Source organism: Tripterygium wilfordii, chromosome 21, assembly GCF_013401445.1.
Source record: "Tripterygium wilfordii isolate XIE 37 chromosome 21, ASM1340144v1, whole genome shotgun sequence".
Classification (NCBI taxonomy): domain Eukaryota; kingdom Viridiplantae; phylum Streptophyta; class Magnoliopsida; order Celastrales; family Celastraceae; genus Tripterygium; species Tripterygium wilfordii.
In genome coordinates, this window is record NC_052252.1 from 5,005,375 (window position 1) to 5,021,628 (window position 16,254).

Here is a 16,254-nt window from a genome sequence, read left to right on the forward strand (position 1 = left end):
GCTACACATTTACGATTTTTCAAAAATTTTCTGTGCAAATTGCACATCTTCCCCTGGATCCTCGAAATGCAGCCTCTCTACTTCGAATAAATGATACTTAACCCTACAAGCCTTTTTTCTACTCCCATAATCTTCTTTAGTTTTCAACTCACAACCATTGGGGCAAAAAATACAAATAATCAGCCTTCCCACTTGAACCGTGACCTCTTAAAGGTAGGAAGTAATAGTGGGAAAGTGAATTACCCACAAAGACTCAAAAAGTTCACTATTTATACAAGTCACCCTACTCTATCGAAAAATGACACTACGGCCCCAGTAGGAGCACCAATTTGATAACTGAACCTGAATCATCTCTACCATGGAAAGACTCATGCTACAACATTCAACCATACAAAACATCCATCTATTGCTCTTAATAAGCATGGAGAACATGTATCAAACTGAAAGTACAAAATCAAAGTTAATTCAAGTCATCAAAATACCACCATAATTCATAAAGCTCTAACTTGACAATTCAACACAACTTAACGCTTCAAATTTAACTGTATATCTCATTCCAAGTTTCATTCCTAAACAGAATGGGTAAACGAGAGAAGAAATTAATCCAGGGATAAGATCTGGCTAGCAAAATTTTAGGCAGCACCAGAGCCCTTGCCCTTCTTCCTCTGAATCTTCTTCATGTAAAACTCGAGCTCTTTGCCCTCCAAGATATATCTGCAACAAAAAGACGAAGCACACATAAACATAAACAGACTAAAACTTACATATAAGATAATAAGAAGGCCAAAAACTGTGTTCGGGGGGAGTTATTGTCTCTTGTTGGCCTGTAGGGTAGAAATGGTAGAATTAGTTCGGGGGCCTGAGGGGTGGTGTTTACCCTGTGCCTAAACCTATGTAAACTGAAAGCACACAAAATTTCCCAACTAAGCATATGATATATTTATATTGCTCGATAGATCTGGCAATTTGAAAGGGGGAACAAATAAGACCAAGAAAATTATATACCCATCAGCACGGCCACACTGCCCAGGTCGTGATGAGATGCAAGCCATTAAACGGCCACTTCCAAATTGTTCTTCAATATGCTGATCAAGCTTGCGATTCTGTTGGCGCTTTTCAAGCTTCCTCAGTACATGGTTACTCTTCTTAGCCTCCTCAGTGGCAGCGGCAGCAGCATCACCTTCCTACAAGTAAACAATGCCATTAGTAGAAAATAAAATGATCCCATGACACAGAGAACAAAAAAATGGAAACACATAGACTAAGTATTCTTGTACACTTTAAAGCATAAGTAATTTCCAAAAGGCTTTAATGCTTTGCCAGCATATTGGAGAAAATTGCAATTATTACAAAGCCACATGGAAAAAAAAACAATAATACCAAGCTTTTGAAGACAAGACATAAGAATCAATGGAAGCATCCTTATTGAAGTACTATAGCCATGTACCATAGAGTAAAAAATAAACATCAGAATCACAAATAAAATTCTCGTAATTATAAGCCAAATGCACACAGAGACTCCACTCTATTGACTGAAACTCCCAGTTAAACTAATTTATCATGCAAAAATAAAAATAATAGTGCGATCATTTAGTGCAACGCCACATTAAGACTCAACAATTTAAAAATATGAGGGAACAATTCCATAAATCTGGATAAAACAAACTCAAACAAAAAAAAAATGTTGGCAAGACATAGCAAAGCAGAAAGCAGATATTGATTCGAAAAACCTACCTCTCCTTCCTTCTTAGCAGAAGCTGCACCTTTTTTCTTACGCCCAATGTCGACTCCATAGTGCTGGAGATACCACTGCTTGAAAGGGGCAGCATCTACCTGAACAATAGCACTCTTAACCAAAGTCTGAGTTCGGACAAGCTCATTGTTGGATGCATTGTACACCACATCAAGAATACGAGTTTTCCGGGTCACAGCCTCACTTCCCCAGGAGTAGTTTCCTGTATCGAGCCTCAAAGCACGCCACTTCACATTTCCACCTCGGACCCTAATCCTCCTAACTGTTTTGTTGCTTGACAGCTTAGTATTGGCAGATTGCCTTCCAAGCTCATACCTACAAAAGCAGGACAGATAGGTCATTATGGAGAATTATGGAATCAAAACTATTCAAAATTGCCACTGTAACTGACTATAATAGCCTCCATTCAACCAATTAACAAGAAACACAACCTAAACATCATGGGAACACTTAGTGTTTGATTGTTCACTTTCACCCTCAAAAGGATTAGATATACTCTCTAGGTAAATGGTAGCACGAAATATGCAAGAGTTGAGTGAATACTAGCAGGAATCAGAATTTGACATTACAGACTCTAACAACTAAGCACCTCAATCAATAATATACCAATTCAAATTCTTCCTAACACAACAACATAAAATGAGAAAACTAACCAGGAATAAAAATTAGATCTTGAAATATCATATTTTCCCAAAACTCGGCATCTCAGGGTTACATGATAACAAAACAAAATGCGTCCATGGCATTGAGAAACAAACTGAATCTAAACCAACTAAAGCTTGAAAGAAGTTGCGGGCCTCAGTGCTCATATAAGAACCATTCACAAATAAAAACCATTCCCGAGCACACTTCTCCCTAAAAGCAAGTATAGTTTCTGCAGAAAAAAAAAATCCAGAGAACCAGATTCACCATTTCCACAATTTACTCAGCCACCGCACATAATAAATCAAAACAAACTAAAAAGCAATATAAAGCGAAGACAGAATAAAGAGTTACTTTCTCTTCTTCCTCCAAGCCTTCTTCTTGCCTCCAGTTGAACGCCTCTTGTGCATAGAATCACGAGAAATACCTATCAATCCATACAGTTTTCATGTATCAAAAGCAATCACAAACAAAAGGATTCAAAGTCGAGATTTCGAAAAGATTGAAAATTCAAAGATAAATCTTGGTACCCATTTTCTCAGAGGGAGGCTGCCGGCTTCCTTCTTCTCACAAGTCTTCACTCTCCAACAAGAGACTACGGCTTCGGAGAGAGGAGTCCGATAAAGGCCCGGCCTTTCATATGATATGATTTGATGACATTTACCCAAGAACCCTAATTGGTTAATTTACTATCTTGTCCCTTATGTCTCTGATTCAAGTTGGACAAAATAGTCATATACCGACCGCGGTTGGTCCAAAATATACATGGACCCCACACTGGTTAACAAAAATATCCCTGTACTATATCAACATTTTCTTTTTCTTTTTTTTTTTTAAGATACAACTAAAGTAGATATAATGCTATACTCCCACATCGGTTAGATTAGTTTCTCTGGAGTAACATTTTCAATATACTCATCTGCTTGAAAACAACACATTTTTTACACTGTAATGAGTAATAACTATTGTTTTTCTGACCAAACAACCATCCAATCCAACATGTATATTGGGATGGTTGAGTGGATGTAAATTTTGAACCGTGAGAATAAACTACACCATGTTCGCGGTAGATAAGATTAAGTCCAAACCGGTGTGAGTAGGGGTCTGAAAATAGGACAAATTGACGAAATTATTTCAATCTTCCGATTTGGAGCATCTAGACGCTAAATCCAAAGAGGGAATTAACTACGCCACCCTCTTGCCAAGTGGGTACTATTGAGCAATTGTCCAAGCCATCTTATTGTGCTGCTTCGTTCTTAAATTCCACCCAAAGGTTAGCAAGAGTCATTGTGCTGGAAACAGCCAAACAGACCCATTTTTGAGATCTCACCCCCCAAAGTATATCTTAGTGGTTGAATGGTTGGGGCTCTGTGTTACCGTGTATCATTCAACAAGTATATCCAGATTTGGGGAAATTCCAAGTTTTATGCAATGATCATAAAACTGAAGAATGAACATCTTTTTTGAACTGTAATCAGTAGTTATTTCTGTTACCAACTCATTCAACACACATTTTACTACAGTGTGAATATATGGTCACCAATACAAACCCAAATTAATTTATTCACTAGGAACAAGTACAACACTGTGAAGAACACAGGATGGAGCAAATAATTCATTCATGGGCGCTCCAATATGCACAAAGAGAAGGATTTTGGTTTTACTATTGTTGAATCTCAATAAAATCCATACAGGGACGATAAAACCGATAACGAACAACTTACATGCCGTAAACAACTTCAATGTTTGGCTTTAACTAAAAATTTACAAACTGCACTGTCAAAATAACATAAAAGAACAACATTGTAATGCTCAAATTAAAGGCTAGCCGGGGGAGTATTCACCTTCTTAGGTTTCCTCAGGGACTCCTGGAAAAAAGAGAAGGCCCCTTTCAGTTCATTGGGAAGTGGGAGGGAAAGAGGGAGAGCCAAGGGACTAGGTGCAGTACTACCGGGAGTGCCTTTGATTGTTACACCCCTTGAATGGGCTAGTGCTGGTTGTTGCTTGTTAAGGCCTTCAATGATAAATGAAAATGCCCCAAAAGTGAGACAACTCTGTAGTAGAGCCTGAGGTGCACCTGCAAGCACATAAAAATGTTAAGAATTTTTGGATTTTTTTTCTTTCTAGCAATATTTGAAGCCTCAAATGACAATATATACATATACAAGAAGGTATTATAAATATGGACATCAAAACCAAGCAAGCACATATTCTTTTTTTGTACTTCCCAGTTTTGTTCGCTTCATAGTCATCTGTAGGAACTCAGCCAGCAAAAGTCATTGTGAGAGCCAGAAATTTGGGTGACCAATTAAAACTCAATTTTGTTGATTACAGACATCAAATAATTAAAGAGTTTATCAAGGTCAAAATTTAGCACGGACAACAACCCAACGAAAAAAGAATATTTGAAGGAGCAAGATTCAGGGACTGAGATGGGGGCCAGCAAAGAGATTAAAAGGATGTGATTCCCAAGAACAAGAGCCTCAACTGCACATAGATAACGAAAAATAATTGCATCACATAAAATAAAAAGTCGCACAGATTGTTCATCATGCAAATATGAGTAAAAGCATGGAGACTCAACAGAACTTGATAAGCATAAGTAAACCTCCATTTTCCCATAATAAAATGCACTAGTTGATGTCGATTAAATGTAATTCACTAACAAGTTATTGAGTACCTGGAAAACTTAGAACAAGACCAGTGCAACATCCAGCTACTCCAGCATTGATGACTGCAATGATAGAAGGCATTATGATATGGCATTACAGGACTGAACAAAAGAAAGAGTCACTTTTTTTTATTGAGATAACATACCATCATCCTTTCCTCTCAGCCTCTTCAAAAAGCAGACAACCAAACCGTGTACTCCAGAGAGAATTGCAAATGTCTTTTAAGAGAAAATATGATCAAAAACAGATAATACCAGTCAGTGACAGGACAGTATGGAGTAGGGACTCAAAGGGCAGAAAAAATATCAGGTTCTCCTCCAATCACAAAGTTTTTAAAATGATGAAATTCCCCATACCTTAGCATATGATCCCGCGTCTGCAAATGATCCTTTTAAGCCTTTCTTCTTGATCAATCCAGAACCTTATATTCATTAAAAAAAAGGACATTTCAGAGCATCAAAATAAAAACGATGGGTGCTCATGCTAGCACAACCACTTCTCCACATAAATATTTTCTTGCATATTCACTTAAAAGTATGAATACCCAAATGTAAAAATTATAATCTCATTGCATAAATTTTAATTAGTGCATTGGTATCTACTTTTTTTCTCCAGAGTAACATTACAAGAGAATGATGCGATCACATTTCCTCATTCGCACAAAGAAGCAGGAAGGGACATATACTTTTTTTCTTTTTGGATAGATAAAGCAGTGACAAATGAATATAAACCACTTTGGAACTTCCAAGGAAGAAACACATTTTGTCTTTTGATACGTGCATTTCCATTATCTACCAAACAGACGCCTAAAATTCTATTACAGCAAATGATCTGGTAATAAACGTTGGAAAACAAAGAAGACTAAGGAAGTAAGGATACAAAAACTCAAGATACACACAACAAGTTCTACCAAGGTTCAAAGGTCAATAACACCAGAAGAAACGGGCTTAAAGTTTTACACAATATATCCAAAAAGAAAGTAGCAGAAAATTTATCACTAAGATTACTTAAATCCATTTAGCTTAACTTCACATGAATCTCCTATCCTAGAGCAATAAACCATTTCAAGTTCAACTCACAGTTGCTCCTCCACATTTAACATTTCCACCATTAGAAACCACAAATACCAGCTCCCGGATGCAATTAAACATATAACACAATGGAAAAGAGAATCCACCTGTCAATCTTGAATACAAGCACCATAGCACAACCTATGTAACTGCAGTCTCCTCCAACTATAAACATCACAAACCAAACCCACCAAAAGGAACGACCTGATAATCTCATATTCATATTCTAGCACAAAATTACAAGCAAAAATCACAAATTTTTCATCATAAATAAAAATTTCAAACAAAGTAAACACTTTTCAGTTTTCAACAAGCATTTCCACCCATAAGCATATCAATGTAAACATAATGAAAAAGTAAGGAGATAGAATAACCGTAGCCGAATACAGAGCCCATGAAGGCACCGGCGGCAGAGTCACCGACAAAGCTCATGAGGCAAACGGCGGGGCTGGAAGAAAGGGCCGGAACTAAAGCGCCAGAAGAGTCGGGACTGGTGCTAGAGTTAGGATTAGGGTTTTCATTAGAGTCTGAATCGGAATCGGTGTTCGGGTTGGAGGTTGTAGAATCCGCCGTTGCCATTACTCTACCCCGGTTATCTGTCGACGAAAGAGCAATCAAATCCAGACGAAGAAGTGTGAAGTTAGTTTTGTTTAGCTTTTAGTTTCAGGATATTTACGTCAAACGGTGTCGTATATGTCCCTTTAGGCTTTTAGTTTCATTTGTATTTTATTAGAAACAAGTATTTAAAATTAAATAGAGAAATTTTGGACATAAATCTCTTCAAGTAATTGAACTTTTAGACCAAACTCACTTCCACTAGTTCCCTGATTTGATTTCTTCAAGACTTCAACCACCCTGGTACCCTCATCTTGCCATCCATAGTATCAAAAAGGGCTTTCAAAGCTTTGAACTTTGGGCCATTTGTGGCAAAGCCCATACAATCAAAAGGGCCTTCAAATCTTTGGTCCACCACTAACAGGCTTGCTTAATTTATCATTTCTTCGAAATTAGTCAGCTCTGGCCCATAATGATGGTAATCTTTTTTTGTCATCTCTTAGTCTTAGTAAACTTTCTAAATAAGAAAATAAAAATGAAAATTTTCTAGTGAGGGCTGCAAATGAATGAACTGAGTTTGTTCAACCAAATATAATATCTTGTGAACAACCTCATTAAGAGGAGAGTTTCTTCTCATGATTATAACAAACAAGTTTGCACAAAATTTCAAGCTCTATAAATACATGATTTTAGAAATTTTTATTAGCTTGATAAGATTTGTGAACAAACCCTTTCGAAATTCCTAAAAGAAGGAGGAACTTTCCTTCCATATTCTTGGGAATTAGCATGTGTTCGTTATTTCCAAATATCGAGTTACCCATGTAAAGATTTTTCACCACAGCGAACCCAAAAATTAAGAGGACCAAGTGGTACATTTTACTGCTTCACAGTACTCTACAACGCCTTTTTAGTTCATATGCACCGTGTCCGTGTATGAAACACGCAAGAATATGGAAGGATAATTCCTCGTTTGTTTAGGAACCTCAAATGAGCCGAAAGATGTAATAATAGAGACAATAAAAACACAAAGTTTATGTAGTTCACCGAATATAAGCTACATCCACGAGAGTCGATGCAATTTTGACTATGTCAAGAAAGAGATACAATATTTAGAATAAATAGTGCCTTTAGGGCGACATGGACATACTACAATACCACAACTACCACTTTGCAGTCTTAAGGAAACCACATAAAAATTTTGTACATTCCGAGCTCAGGCACAATTAGTATTAGTCCATGAATCCTTGTCTTGGTTTTGAGGGCACATCATTTTCATTTGTAATAATCTTTGGTATCCTTTTTGTCTTTCATGGGGATTAATCAATAATCCATTGCTTGATTTCCTTCAAATGCTCAAATTATCCGTCCTTCATCACACGCATTGGAAGTCATTTGTCAACGATATCCAAGTCCTGCTGCTAATCAAATCAAAAGCGGCAGTTCATGAGTCATGAACGTATCGTAAACGATCCGAGTCTTGTTGCTAATAAAATCAAAAGCAACAGATCATGTCTTTAGTTCCTCTCTGTCAATTTTGTGAACAAAAGTTTTCCAAACAAGTTAATCGACACAACTTAGTGGTCCTTTGGTTACTACCAGCCAATGAGAAGGTGATTAGACAACAACTCTTATTAGTATCCCCATCAAGTCGAAAATCCTTTCTGCATGACTATTACTAGTTATGCTTTGTATATGCCTTCAAAACATGCTCTAATAAAATCAAAAGTAACGTACAAGTCATGTCTTTAGTACTATCTGTCAATTATGTGGGCTCTGGCCCATAATATAATGATGTAAGTAACAATCTTTTTCATCTCTTCATCCAGTACCATTTTTTTTCATCTCTTAAACACAACGGCTAGTGATAAGAATGGTCTAAGGAATAGAAGGCTGGACTGCGAGAAGACCAAATTGTAGAAGTAGAGGAAGAAGAAACTAGAATGTGGAGTGCTAATGGTAATGTTTACTTTCTTTTTACCCCTAATAAACTGTGTAGATGAAACTCTTAGTAAATCCTGCATTTTTTCTGTTTTATTTTGATTATGTAGGTGACTAGCAGGAACAGAGGGTGCCTTAAGAGAATTAAGTGATCCAGATTTACCAGAGAGGGATTTTTCTGAACAGAGGGTGGTGCCTTAAGAGAATTAAGTGATCCAGATTTACCAGAGCGGGATTCTTCTGTATGATATTTCAATGGCTGCTTGATGTGTTATCTTAGGAAGATGTTTGATTTTCTTGTAATAGCTTTGTATAAGGCTTTGCTTTAATTATTTTCATAATTTTTAATGTTCTTCCAATATTTATATGGAACGTATGAATGATATTTTTTTTATGCAAGTGACTTCTTATGGAATATTAGCTTTATTAGCCTAATATACGCAAGCTTAAAACAAATCCTCTTCGCAGAGCTAGATGATTAAGGATTTGAAATGGGAATGCAGCAGGTTGTTTAAATCACACGACCAAAAAGTAAGCTTGGCAGAATACATACAAAGTCCAAAATGAACTTGTGATATTCATAAGCTATTAAAATAACCCGAAATTGTCAATAGACATGTTTACTATCTTTTATTTGTTTCAAGTTATTATTCTAGTGAAAGTGTGCAGAGAAAAAAAAAATGTAAAAGTAATCTTCATTATCAGTAAAAGGAATTGCATGAACACTGTTTTCTAAGGCATGCACACAACAGAAATAAAATTTTAAAAAAAAACATAAATTTTTAAGAAAAGAAGACAAGAAAAGGACGTACAGCGGCCCTGGTGATCAAATGGACCCAAGTAGGGTCTCACCAATAAAATTGGGATTGCTGCATAAGCCAGGTTCAATCTCATGAAAAAATTCAACTTGCAGACCTAGTAGTGCTCTTGATATATTGCTCCAAATTCCGCTCTCCATGCTTGGTCGTCATCCAGAATCGAGTTGCTGATTGCAGCATCAGAATCCTCTCGATAAAGTGGCTGCAATGCAGATTCTGGCAATCTGCTTTCCGCCATGTATTGTTTCATGGTGACCACTTCCATCTTGTGCTTCCTTTTCAACTTTTCCATTTGCTTCCTTAACTTCTCATTTTCCTGCTGAAGATTTGTGAAATTATCCTGCACGGGGACGGAAATGCTTATCCAACTGCTTATTGGAAGATTAAGACATTTAATTTAATATCAATACTGCCCCATTTTCCAGCAATATAGTTTGCCTTCAACTCTTGTTAGTATTTCCAGAATCTCTTTCATTTAATAATGGTTTATCATTTTGTGTATAAAATCTCTAGTTAGCCATGAACAGGAATAGTATCCACTTTATCTGAACCATGGACAGTCCCAACATATGAGAATTTGTGAAATAGCAATTAGAATTAAGTAATGTAAAGTTACCTCTGCAACTGATGCAGATTGCTCAGCTTCTCGAAGCCTGACAAGGAGCTCTCCAGCAGCATGAACAGCTTCTGCAGTGTCCCGGAGTTGAACTTTGAGATTCTTGTTCTCCTTTCTCAAGAATTCCCTCTCCTTCTCCCTCTCAAATCTCAAGGCAGAAAGCTCCGCAGCCATAGATTTGGCAAATTTAGCGCCATGACCTTTTGCTCCAGCCTTTGCTGCAGCCTTCTTCACGTCTGCTATCCCTTCCATGATTGCACGGTTCTTCCCCAGCAAATCATTGTACTTCTCTTGTAGTTCATTGTAGTGTTCGATAATTCTAGCATGCCCAAGGACTGCCCTATGAATTACATCATCTAACTCCTCTGTACATTTCTTCTCTAACTTGAGTTCCATCTCAACCTTCTCTGCACGCTGACGATGAGTCTCAATATCAATGCGCAGCTCATCAGTTAAGGAAATCCAGTCACTCTCCATCTCTGTACATCTTTGTCTCTCCTTCTCCAACTCGTCCTCACTATTTTGTTGAGTATCGACACTTTTTCGCAGTTGAAAGGATCTTGATAACAAAGAGGATCTCAACTTCTCAGTAGACTTCTCAAGAGATGCATCAGTATACGACTGTAACGTGCTCCTTAGGTTTTGAATTTCCTTAAGAAACTCTTCTTTTTCATTCATATCAAAGTATGTATTCCCATTTCTATGATGCACCACTTCTTGAACTTCCCTTATTTCTGTCACAGTATCCAACTCATAATTTTCACTGTCATTCTCCTTCAAGCACTGCATAATCGAACAAGCAAAATATTAATGAGTTGGACTTTACGAGGTGAACTCCAACTTATTATTATAAAAACAAAAAAGTAGCAAAAAACCTTGTTCCCATCCATTAGGGAATAACAATCTTTAACTTTGAGTTCCTCATATGGAATTATTTCATTCTTAACATCTTCATCCAAGCAGAGAGTGTTGTTGTGTTTGTACTGCTCAACCTACAGAGGCACATATTATCAATAATGTAATATCCAAGTTAATGGTAAAAAAAAAAAGTCATATGAATTACCAGATGATTTAGCTGCTCAATTTTAGCTGATTGCTCTCTACAAATAATTTCAAGTTCCTTCTCTCTCTGTGTGGCTTTGGCCAACTCATTCCCATCAACCTGTGGACAAGAGAAGCAGTATGAGTTGAATCTACTAAAATAAACAAAGTAGATTTTCATGGAATCTAGCAAAAAACAAGGATTAACATACTGCAGAAACTTGATCTGTTCTTTTGCTATGACTCTTCAGATCATCAGCAGTTATAATCCACGTTTTCAAGCTATCCTGAGCCTCCTTCGAATTATTATGAAGTTTTTGTCGACAAGACACACAAAGGAAAGGACCAGATGGTGTCTCCTCTGCTAACGTTTTAACAGAAGAACATGATGATTTGTCAACTTCAGGACAAGGTCTCAAAGTTAAGTGCTCAAAAGAGAAGCTAACTGAAGACCTATTTGATGCAGAGTTTCGCTGGTGATGGTCAATAATGTGCAAGCCTCTTCGAAGGCTAGCAGCCAAGGACTCGGTGGGGCCAGGGAAAATCTTGCTCGAGCCCAAAGAAGATTGTATGTGCTGACTTTGCTTAATTGACTGCTGTGAAACATCTACCTTGGGATTTTCGGGGACATTGTTCTGACTTGCAAAAATAGTTGATGAAATGGCCACGCTTTTCCTCTGGGAGTTAGCAATTTTAGGAGACTCAGACAAAGTTGGCTCTTGGAGGACTGGAGACTGTCGGGACGGGTTGATCATTCTGCTATGTCTTAGTGCTGAATCAGCAGTCCTTGAAGTATTCAAGGCGCCAGGCAGATCTCCTGCTAATGCAACATGATCACAAGATTTCTCCAATTTCATTTCTTCAATTTCAGTGTCTTCTGGGAAGTTTATATCATCTTCGCTCGTCAAGCCAGTCTCACAACTCTCTTGTCCAGAAGACTGGATGGAATCTCTGTTGTCGGATGGGCTGTGCAACTTATCTAGCTGCTGTCGTAATTCCCTTACATCCTCCTCATCAACAACTACTTCTTTCTCATAATGATTATCTATGTCTGGTAGTATCAAAGAGCGGTTAAGACTTACTCTCAGTTGGTTCAAACTGTCACGCCCATTGTGCCCTCTAAAGTATCCACTTTTACTCTTAACTGAACTATATACATCAGATTTTTCTCTTACAAGTTCTTCCTGCCGAAACATGAGCAATGTTAATAATCCTCAGGCTTAGCTTAAGACAGAACAAGCAAATAACTCCAACATGAGAAATATATACCTTCAGCTGTCGAATCTGATCAGTCAAATCATTAACATCATTCTCTGATATTTCATTTATTACTGGCTTATTTCTTATGGATTTGACTCGCTCCCCAAATCTGAGTGTCTTCAGTGTTTGGTTATCATTTCTGCATTTGCCAACACAACCCTTCATCTCAGAACATCAAATATATCATACACATTCTCGACAATATTTCCTACCATACTACACAGATTAAGCAAATCATTATCTGATCTCCAAGGTGGCCTCATAAGAAGACTTTCCCAAAGTCTCCTAATATTACCATATGATAACATAATCAACATATGTGACAAATTCAACGTTGTGATTGTATTATCATTCATTTTTTGCATGATTTTGCTCATATAAAAAAAATTGTAGCTGAAATAAATTACATGTTGTCTGGGGAGATGGTGCAGATGACAGCTAGTTTACAGTTGCCACCAAGTGACTCTCGCAATAAATGAGTTAAACAGGAGCTTCTGTATGGCACATCTCCATATCCTCCAAGTGTTCCATTTGCTAGTGTCTTCACCACGTGCCTGCGCCCATGAGAGAAGTTTTTCATTATTAGAGGTCGATTTCCTAGTCCCACCAGATCTTTTACTCATCCGGAAGCTCAAGTATTAACAATATGCAGTACACACAAATGGTCAGAGGTGTTTTCCCATTCAACAAATGATATCTGGGTCTAACTAGAAATAAGGGATAAAATATACCGCAACAATGATATCATATCATATAACCTTCATTTGGTATAACAGATGTATATGATATGGGTGTAATTCCCTGTTTCTGTGTATGCTATGTATGTGTACGTGTATCGGTGTATCATGTATGTGGGTAAAATCTACATAAATGTGTCTGCTGAGTACATATAATAATAATGTCATATGAAGATACAAGAGTCTAAGGATCATGGTTTCATACCCAAGTTTAGACAGGGACTTCTTTGCATATTTTCCTTCCCTTACATGTTGTCTACTCGCACCATCAAGTTTATCTTCATCCAATCCGACAAGATCAACAAGACTAATTCTACTTGTTTTCGAACTACTGAAACATTTTGATGAAGCTTCCTGTGACATGAATAAAAAAATCACATTATCAAACAAAATAGTGAAAAGATAGCCACCAACTCCAGTAAAGCTGACTGCTGACTAGTATTACAAAAACTGTAATCACTGTATAAGCAAGAGAATGATACCTTGCACCAAGACTCAATAATGAAAGTAAATATAATATTAGATCGAGAGCTCTTAGAATTTGTTCCTGTTGCTCCAACTTTTCTGCTTGAAAGCCCCTGCATCGTATGAAGCATAAATGGAAGCCATGATGAATTGTGAAGTAGAAAAATTGATATATTTAAAGTAAAGAAAGACCAAAAAATGTTCTTATGGTTTCAACATGCGAGCCCTGGCAAGATATCAAACCAATGGAGATATGAATACAATTATTGTATTGCTTACCTTGATCAGAATTTGAGTTGCATCCTCATAGCTAGTCACATACTCCTCCGTCAAATTCTCGACATACAATCCATTTTTGGGGTCATCTGGTATCTGTATCAACTTATATTAAATACATTGAGCATGGACCATGCATATTGCAAAAACTAATAAATAAATAACAATAAATTAGAGCTGAGAAAAAGATACATAAAAGGGAAAAAAAAATTTGACGAAATTAAAGGGCAAATTAGATCTCAACCTCAAGATTTCGCTGGGTTTGATCCAGTAAATCCCCAATTTGCTCATTGTAAACCTATAACAATTGAAACTCCCAAGAACGTCAATATATATTTAACAAAAGTGTTAGTATTGTGCTTGTGAGTTTTCGTAAGTCACGCACCTCAAGGAAAGAACAACGGCATTGATAGTTTATCTGTTTCCCTTCCAAGTTCTTTTGCTCCTGTGTAAAACTAATTTATCATAAACTATACACTTAAAATCATTTTGCACAGAATTAGAGAAAAAGCAATTCACCCTTTGAATTTCAGAAAAGATCATTTGGGAGATGCGAGGGGCAATGCCCTGGAGACTGCTGCCTGAGGGATCCTCAACCATAGCACTTGGAGGGCCCCACATGGTGTAGGTCTTACCACTTCCAGTCTAGTGAGAACTAGAAAAGGTTAATAATTGCAAATGCAGTTTAAACCAAATAAGTTAAAGTGATTTACAATTCATAGATACCTGCCCATATGACAAGATTGTAGTATTGTAACCAGCCAAAGCATTTTTGACCAAAGGTACACCAACTAACTGAAAGACGTCTTCCTGCAAGCAATGGACCAAAATAATAGCTGATAAAACCAATAGACCCTAATTCTATGATTATTTTTGAGCAGAAAGTAAAGATGCAATAAGAAGATTTGCATGCTCCTAGCTTACTTACGGCAAACACAAAGCACCATTCTGAATCAAGTCCCCTTACCGGCGTTACGGAGTAGAAACAAAAACAACTTTTCACGTTTTTGTTACAAAATGTGATTATAAATTTTAAATAGAAACCAAAGCTAGTCCAACTGGTCAAGATAGCTGAAACCAAGTGAAGCTTTAGGGTTTAGCTTTAGCTAACAATTTTACTCCCCACATTCTACTGGCAGCCAAAACTGAGTATCAATCTAGCAACAACAATGGCATAAAAAAATAAACTTCTAAACAAAATATGTACCTGGTTCGAATTTGAACTAAAAACTGAATCAAACATAAACTTCCGTTCCCCAAAGCTTAATGAATCCGGAGAAACCTGAGCCGCTGCCCAACTTGGCTCCCTTTTAGGATCATTTAATGGCCGGATTCTCACAAAAACCTAGTCAAGAGAATAAAAAAGAAACCCAAGATCACAAATACTAACTTACAAGAAGAAACCAAACAAGATAAAAGCATTTTACCTTCACAGCTGGATCTGGAGCTGCAAATCCTTCACTCTGGCAGTTGGATCCATTGATTTCTGCCTGTAGATTTCTACACTTACGTCAATAAATATCCTTCCAAATATAGCATTTTCCCAAAAAAGAGTGAATTTGATGCTAATTCTAACTGAAATTCGAAAAAGGTAAAAACAAATATATCTTACCAAAGTCGATTTCAACAATAACAACAATAATAATCTAGTTGAACACAATTTAAAATTAGTAACAAGCAATCACCTTGTGTCTCTATGTACACAGGTTACCATAAATCGGACCACATCTACAATCCAAACAAAATAATTCTTTCAAGACAGGGAGAATTTATGCTTGCCTTTTCCATAGAAGGCACGGTTGCTTCTGCTTGTCCGTCCGATCTGGTCAATGTGACCGATTTGGACGGTGATAGTTTGGGCACTGAGGGACTGAGAGGCGGATCGTGGAATTGGGCGTTGGGATCCACCGGAGGAGTGTTCTCGGCGTTTGATTTAGGACTTCTAGGGTTTTTCGAGTTCGGCTTGGGCTTAACGGAAAGCGATCTGTGAAGCAAATTGCGTATAGCGGAAGTGGAGAGACTTCCAAGCAAGCGACTCTCACCGTTCTCCATAGTGGATCTTAGTGTACTGTCGTGTGTAGAGAGAGGAGAGAGAGATGAAGTGTTGGAGAGAGAGAGAAATGCGAAGAGCGTACTGGTTAAGGATTGGGGCAGGGAAGAAGACCGTTGGGGAAATCAACTTCTTAATGCCGTTGGGTTTGAACTTTAAAGGTTACGTGGAATTAACTAAATTGCCCTTCATCCCTTGGTATATACCATTGAAAATTTTGCTTCTCATTAGAATTGAATATTGGGCACACATATGTTTAACCCAATCAATTGTCAACCAAATCACCTCTCGTTGGTATTCTATTTGTAGTTTTATTAAAAAATATAGGAATAGCGTAGATTTGTATTTATATATTAGTATA

At 37.3% G+C, this 16,254-nt stretch overlaps 3 protein-coding genes across 4 annotated transcripts; all 3 read right to left on the bottom strand.

Moving 5' to 3' along the window:
* Positions 1-389: 389 nt before the first annotated feature.
* On the bottom strand, positions 390-3,078 carry LOC119988168 (40S ribosomal protein S8-like). Its single transcript, XM_038833109.1, has 5 exons — positions 2,926-3,078; positions 2,750-2,822; positions 1,735-2,068; positions 1,006-1,184; positions 390-714 (listed from the first exon to the last, which is right to left on the bottom strand). Exons 1-5 carry the CDS (start codon positions 2,927-2,929, stop codon positions 633-635), a joined length of 672 nt encoding a protein of 223 aa, XP_038689037.1. The 5' UTR covers positions 2,930-3,078; the 3' UTR covers positions 390-632.
* A 909-nt stretch (positions 3,079-3,987) lies between these two features.
* LOC119988266 (chloroplastic import inner membrane translocase subunit TIM22-2-like) lies at positions 3,988-6,789 on the bottom strand. The gene is made up of 5 exons (XM_038833237.1): positions 6,512-6,789; positions 5,424-5,488; positions 5,213-5,285; positions 5,076-5,129; positions 3,988-4,472 (listed from the first exon to the last, which is right to left on the bottom strand). Exons 1-5 carry the CDS (start codon positions 6,714-6,716, stop codon positions 4,213-4,215), a joined length of 657 nt encoding a protein of 218 aa, XP_038689165.1. The 5' UTR covers positions 6,717-6,789; the 3' UTR covers positions 3,988-4,212.
* A 2,522-nt stretch (positions 6,790-9,311) lies between these two features.
* On the bottom strand, positions 9,312-16,002 carry LOC119990068 (kinesin-like protein KIN-12F). Of its 2 annotated transcripts, XM_038835884.1 has the most exons (17): positions 15,623-16,002; positions 15,271-15,333; positions 15,051-15,188; positions 14,570-14,653; positions 14,363-14,488; positions 14,229-14,288; positions 14,088-14,141; positions 13,847-13,939; positions 13,585-13,680; positions 13,308-13,456; positions 12,773-12,919; positions 12,375-12,504; positions 11,318-12,289; positions 11,128-11,226; positions 10,940-11,056; positions 10,065-10,847; positions 9,312-9,788 (listed from the first exon to the last, which is right to left on the bottom strand). In XM_038835884.1, the coding sequence occupies exons 1-17, from the start codon at positions 15,893-15,895 to the stop codon at positions 9,546-9,548; spliced, it is 3,627 nt and encodes a 1,208-aa protein (XP_038691812.1). In that variant the 5' UTR covers positions 15,896-16,002; the 3' UTR covers positions 9,312-9,545. The 2 variants fall into 2 exon arrangements, with proteins under 2 accessions (XP_038691812.1, XP_038691813.1); XM_038835885.1 differs by lacking the exon at positions 15,623-16,002 and having other exon boundaries at positions 15,051-15,187; positions 15,269-15,305.
* Between the last annotated feature and the right edge of the window lie 252 nt (positions 16,003-16,254).

Excerpts from the sequence above, each read along its gene's own strand:
- LOC119988168 (XM_038833109.1), bottom strand. Across the intron at positions 2,069-2,749 it reads GCTTGGAGGAAGAAGAGAAA|GTATGAGCTTGGAAGGCAAT; the intron begins GTAACTCTTTAT and ends CTGCTTTTGTAG. Across the intron at positions 715-1,005 it reads CAGTGTGGCCGTGCTGATGG|ATATATCTTGGAGGGCAAAG; the intron begins GTATATAATTTT and ends TTTTTGTTGCAG.
- LOC119988266 (XM_038833237.1), bottom strand. The coding sequence starts at position 6,716 with ATGGCAACGGCGGATTCTACAACCTCCAACCCGAACACCGATTCCGAT. Across the intron at positions 5,286-5,423 it reads ACGCGGGATCATATGCTAAG|ACATTTGCAATTCTCTCTGG; the intron begins GTATGGGGAATT and ends TTCTCTTAAAAG. Across the intron at positions 4,473-5,075 it reads TCTTGTTCTAAGTTTTCCAG|GTGCACCTCAGGCTCTACTA; the intron begins GTACTCAATAAC and ends ATGTGCTTGCAG.
- LOC119990068 (XM_038835884.1), bottom strand. The coding sequence starts at position 15,895 with ATGGAGAACGGTGAGAGTCGCTTGCTTGGAAGTCTCTCCACTTCCGCT. Across the intron at positions 14,289-14,362 it reads TCTTTTCTGAAATTCAAAGG|GAGCAAAAGAACTTGGAAGG; the intron begins GTGAATTGCTTT and ends AGTTTTACACAG. Across the intron at positions 13,940-14,087 it reads AAACCCAGCGAAATCTTGAG|ATACCAGATGACCCCAAAAA; the intron begins GTTGAGATCTAA and ends AAGTTGATACAG.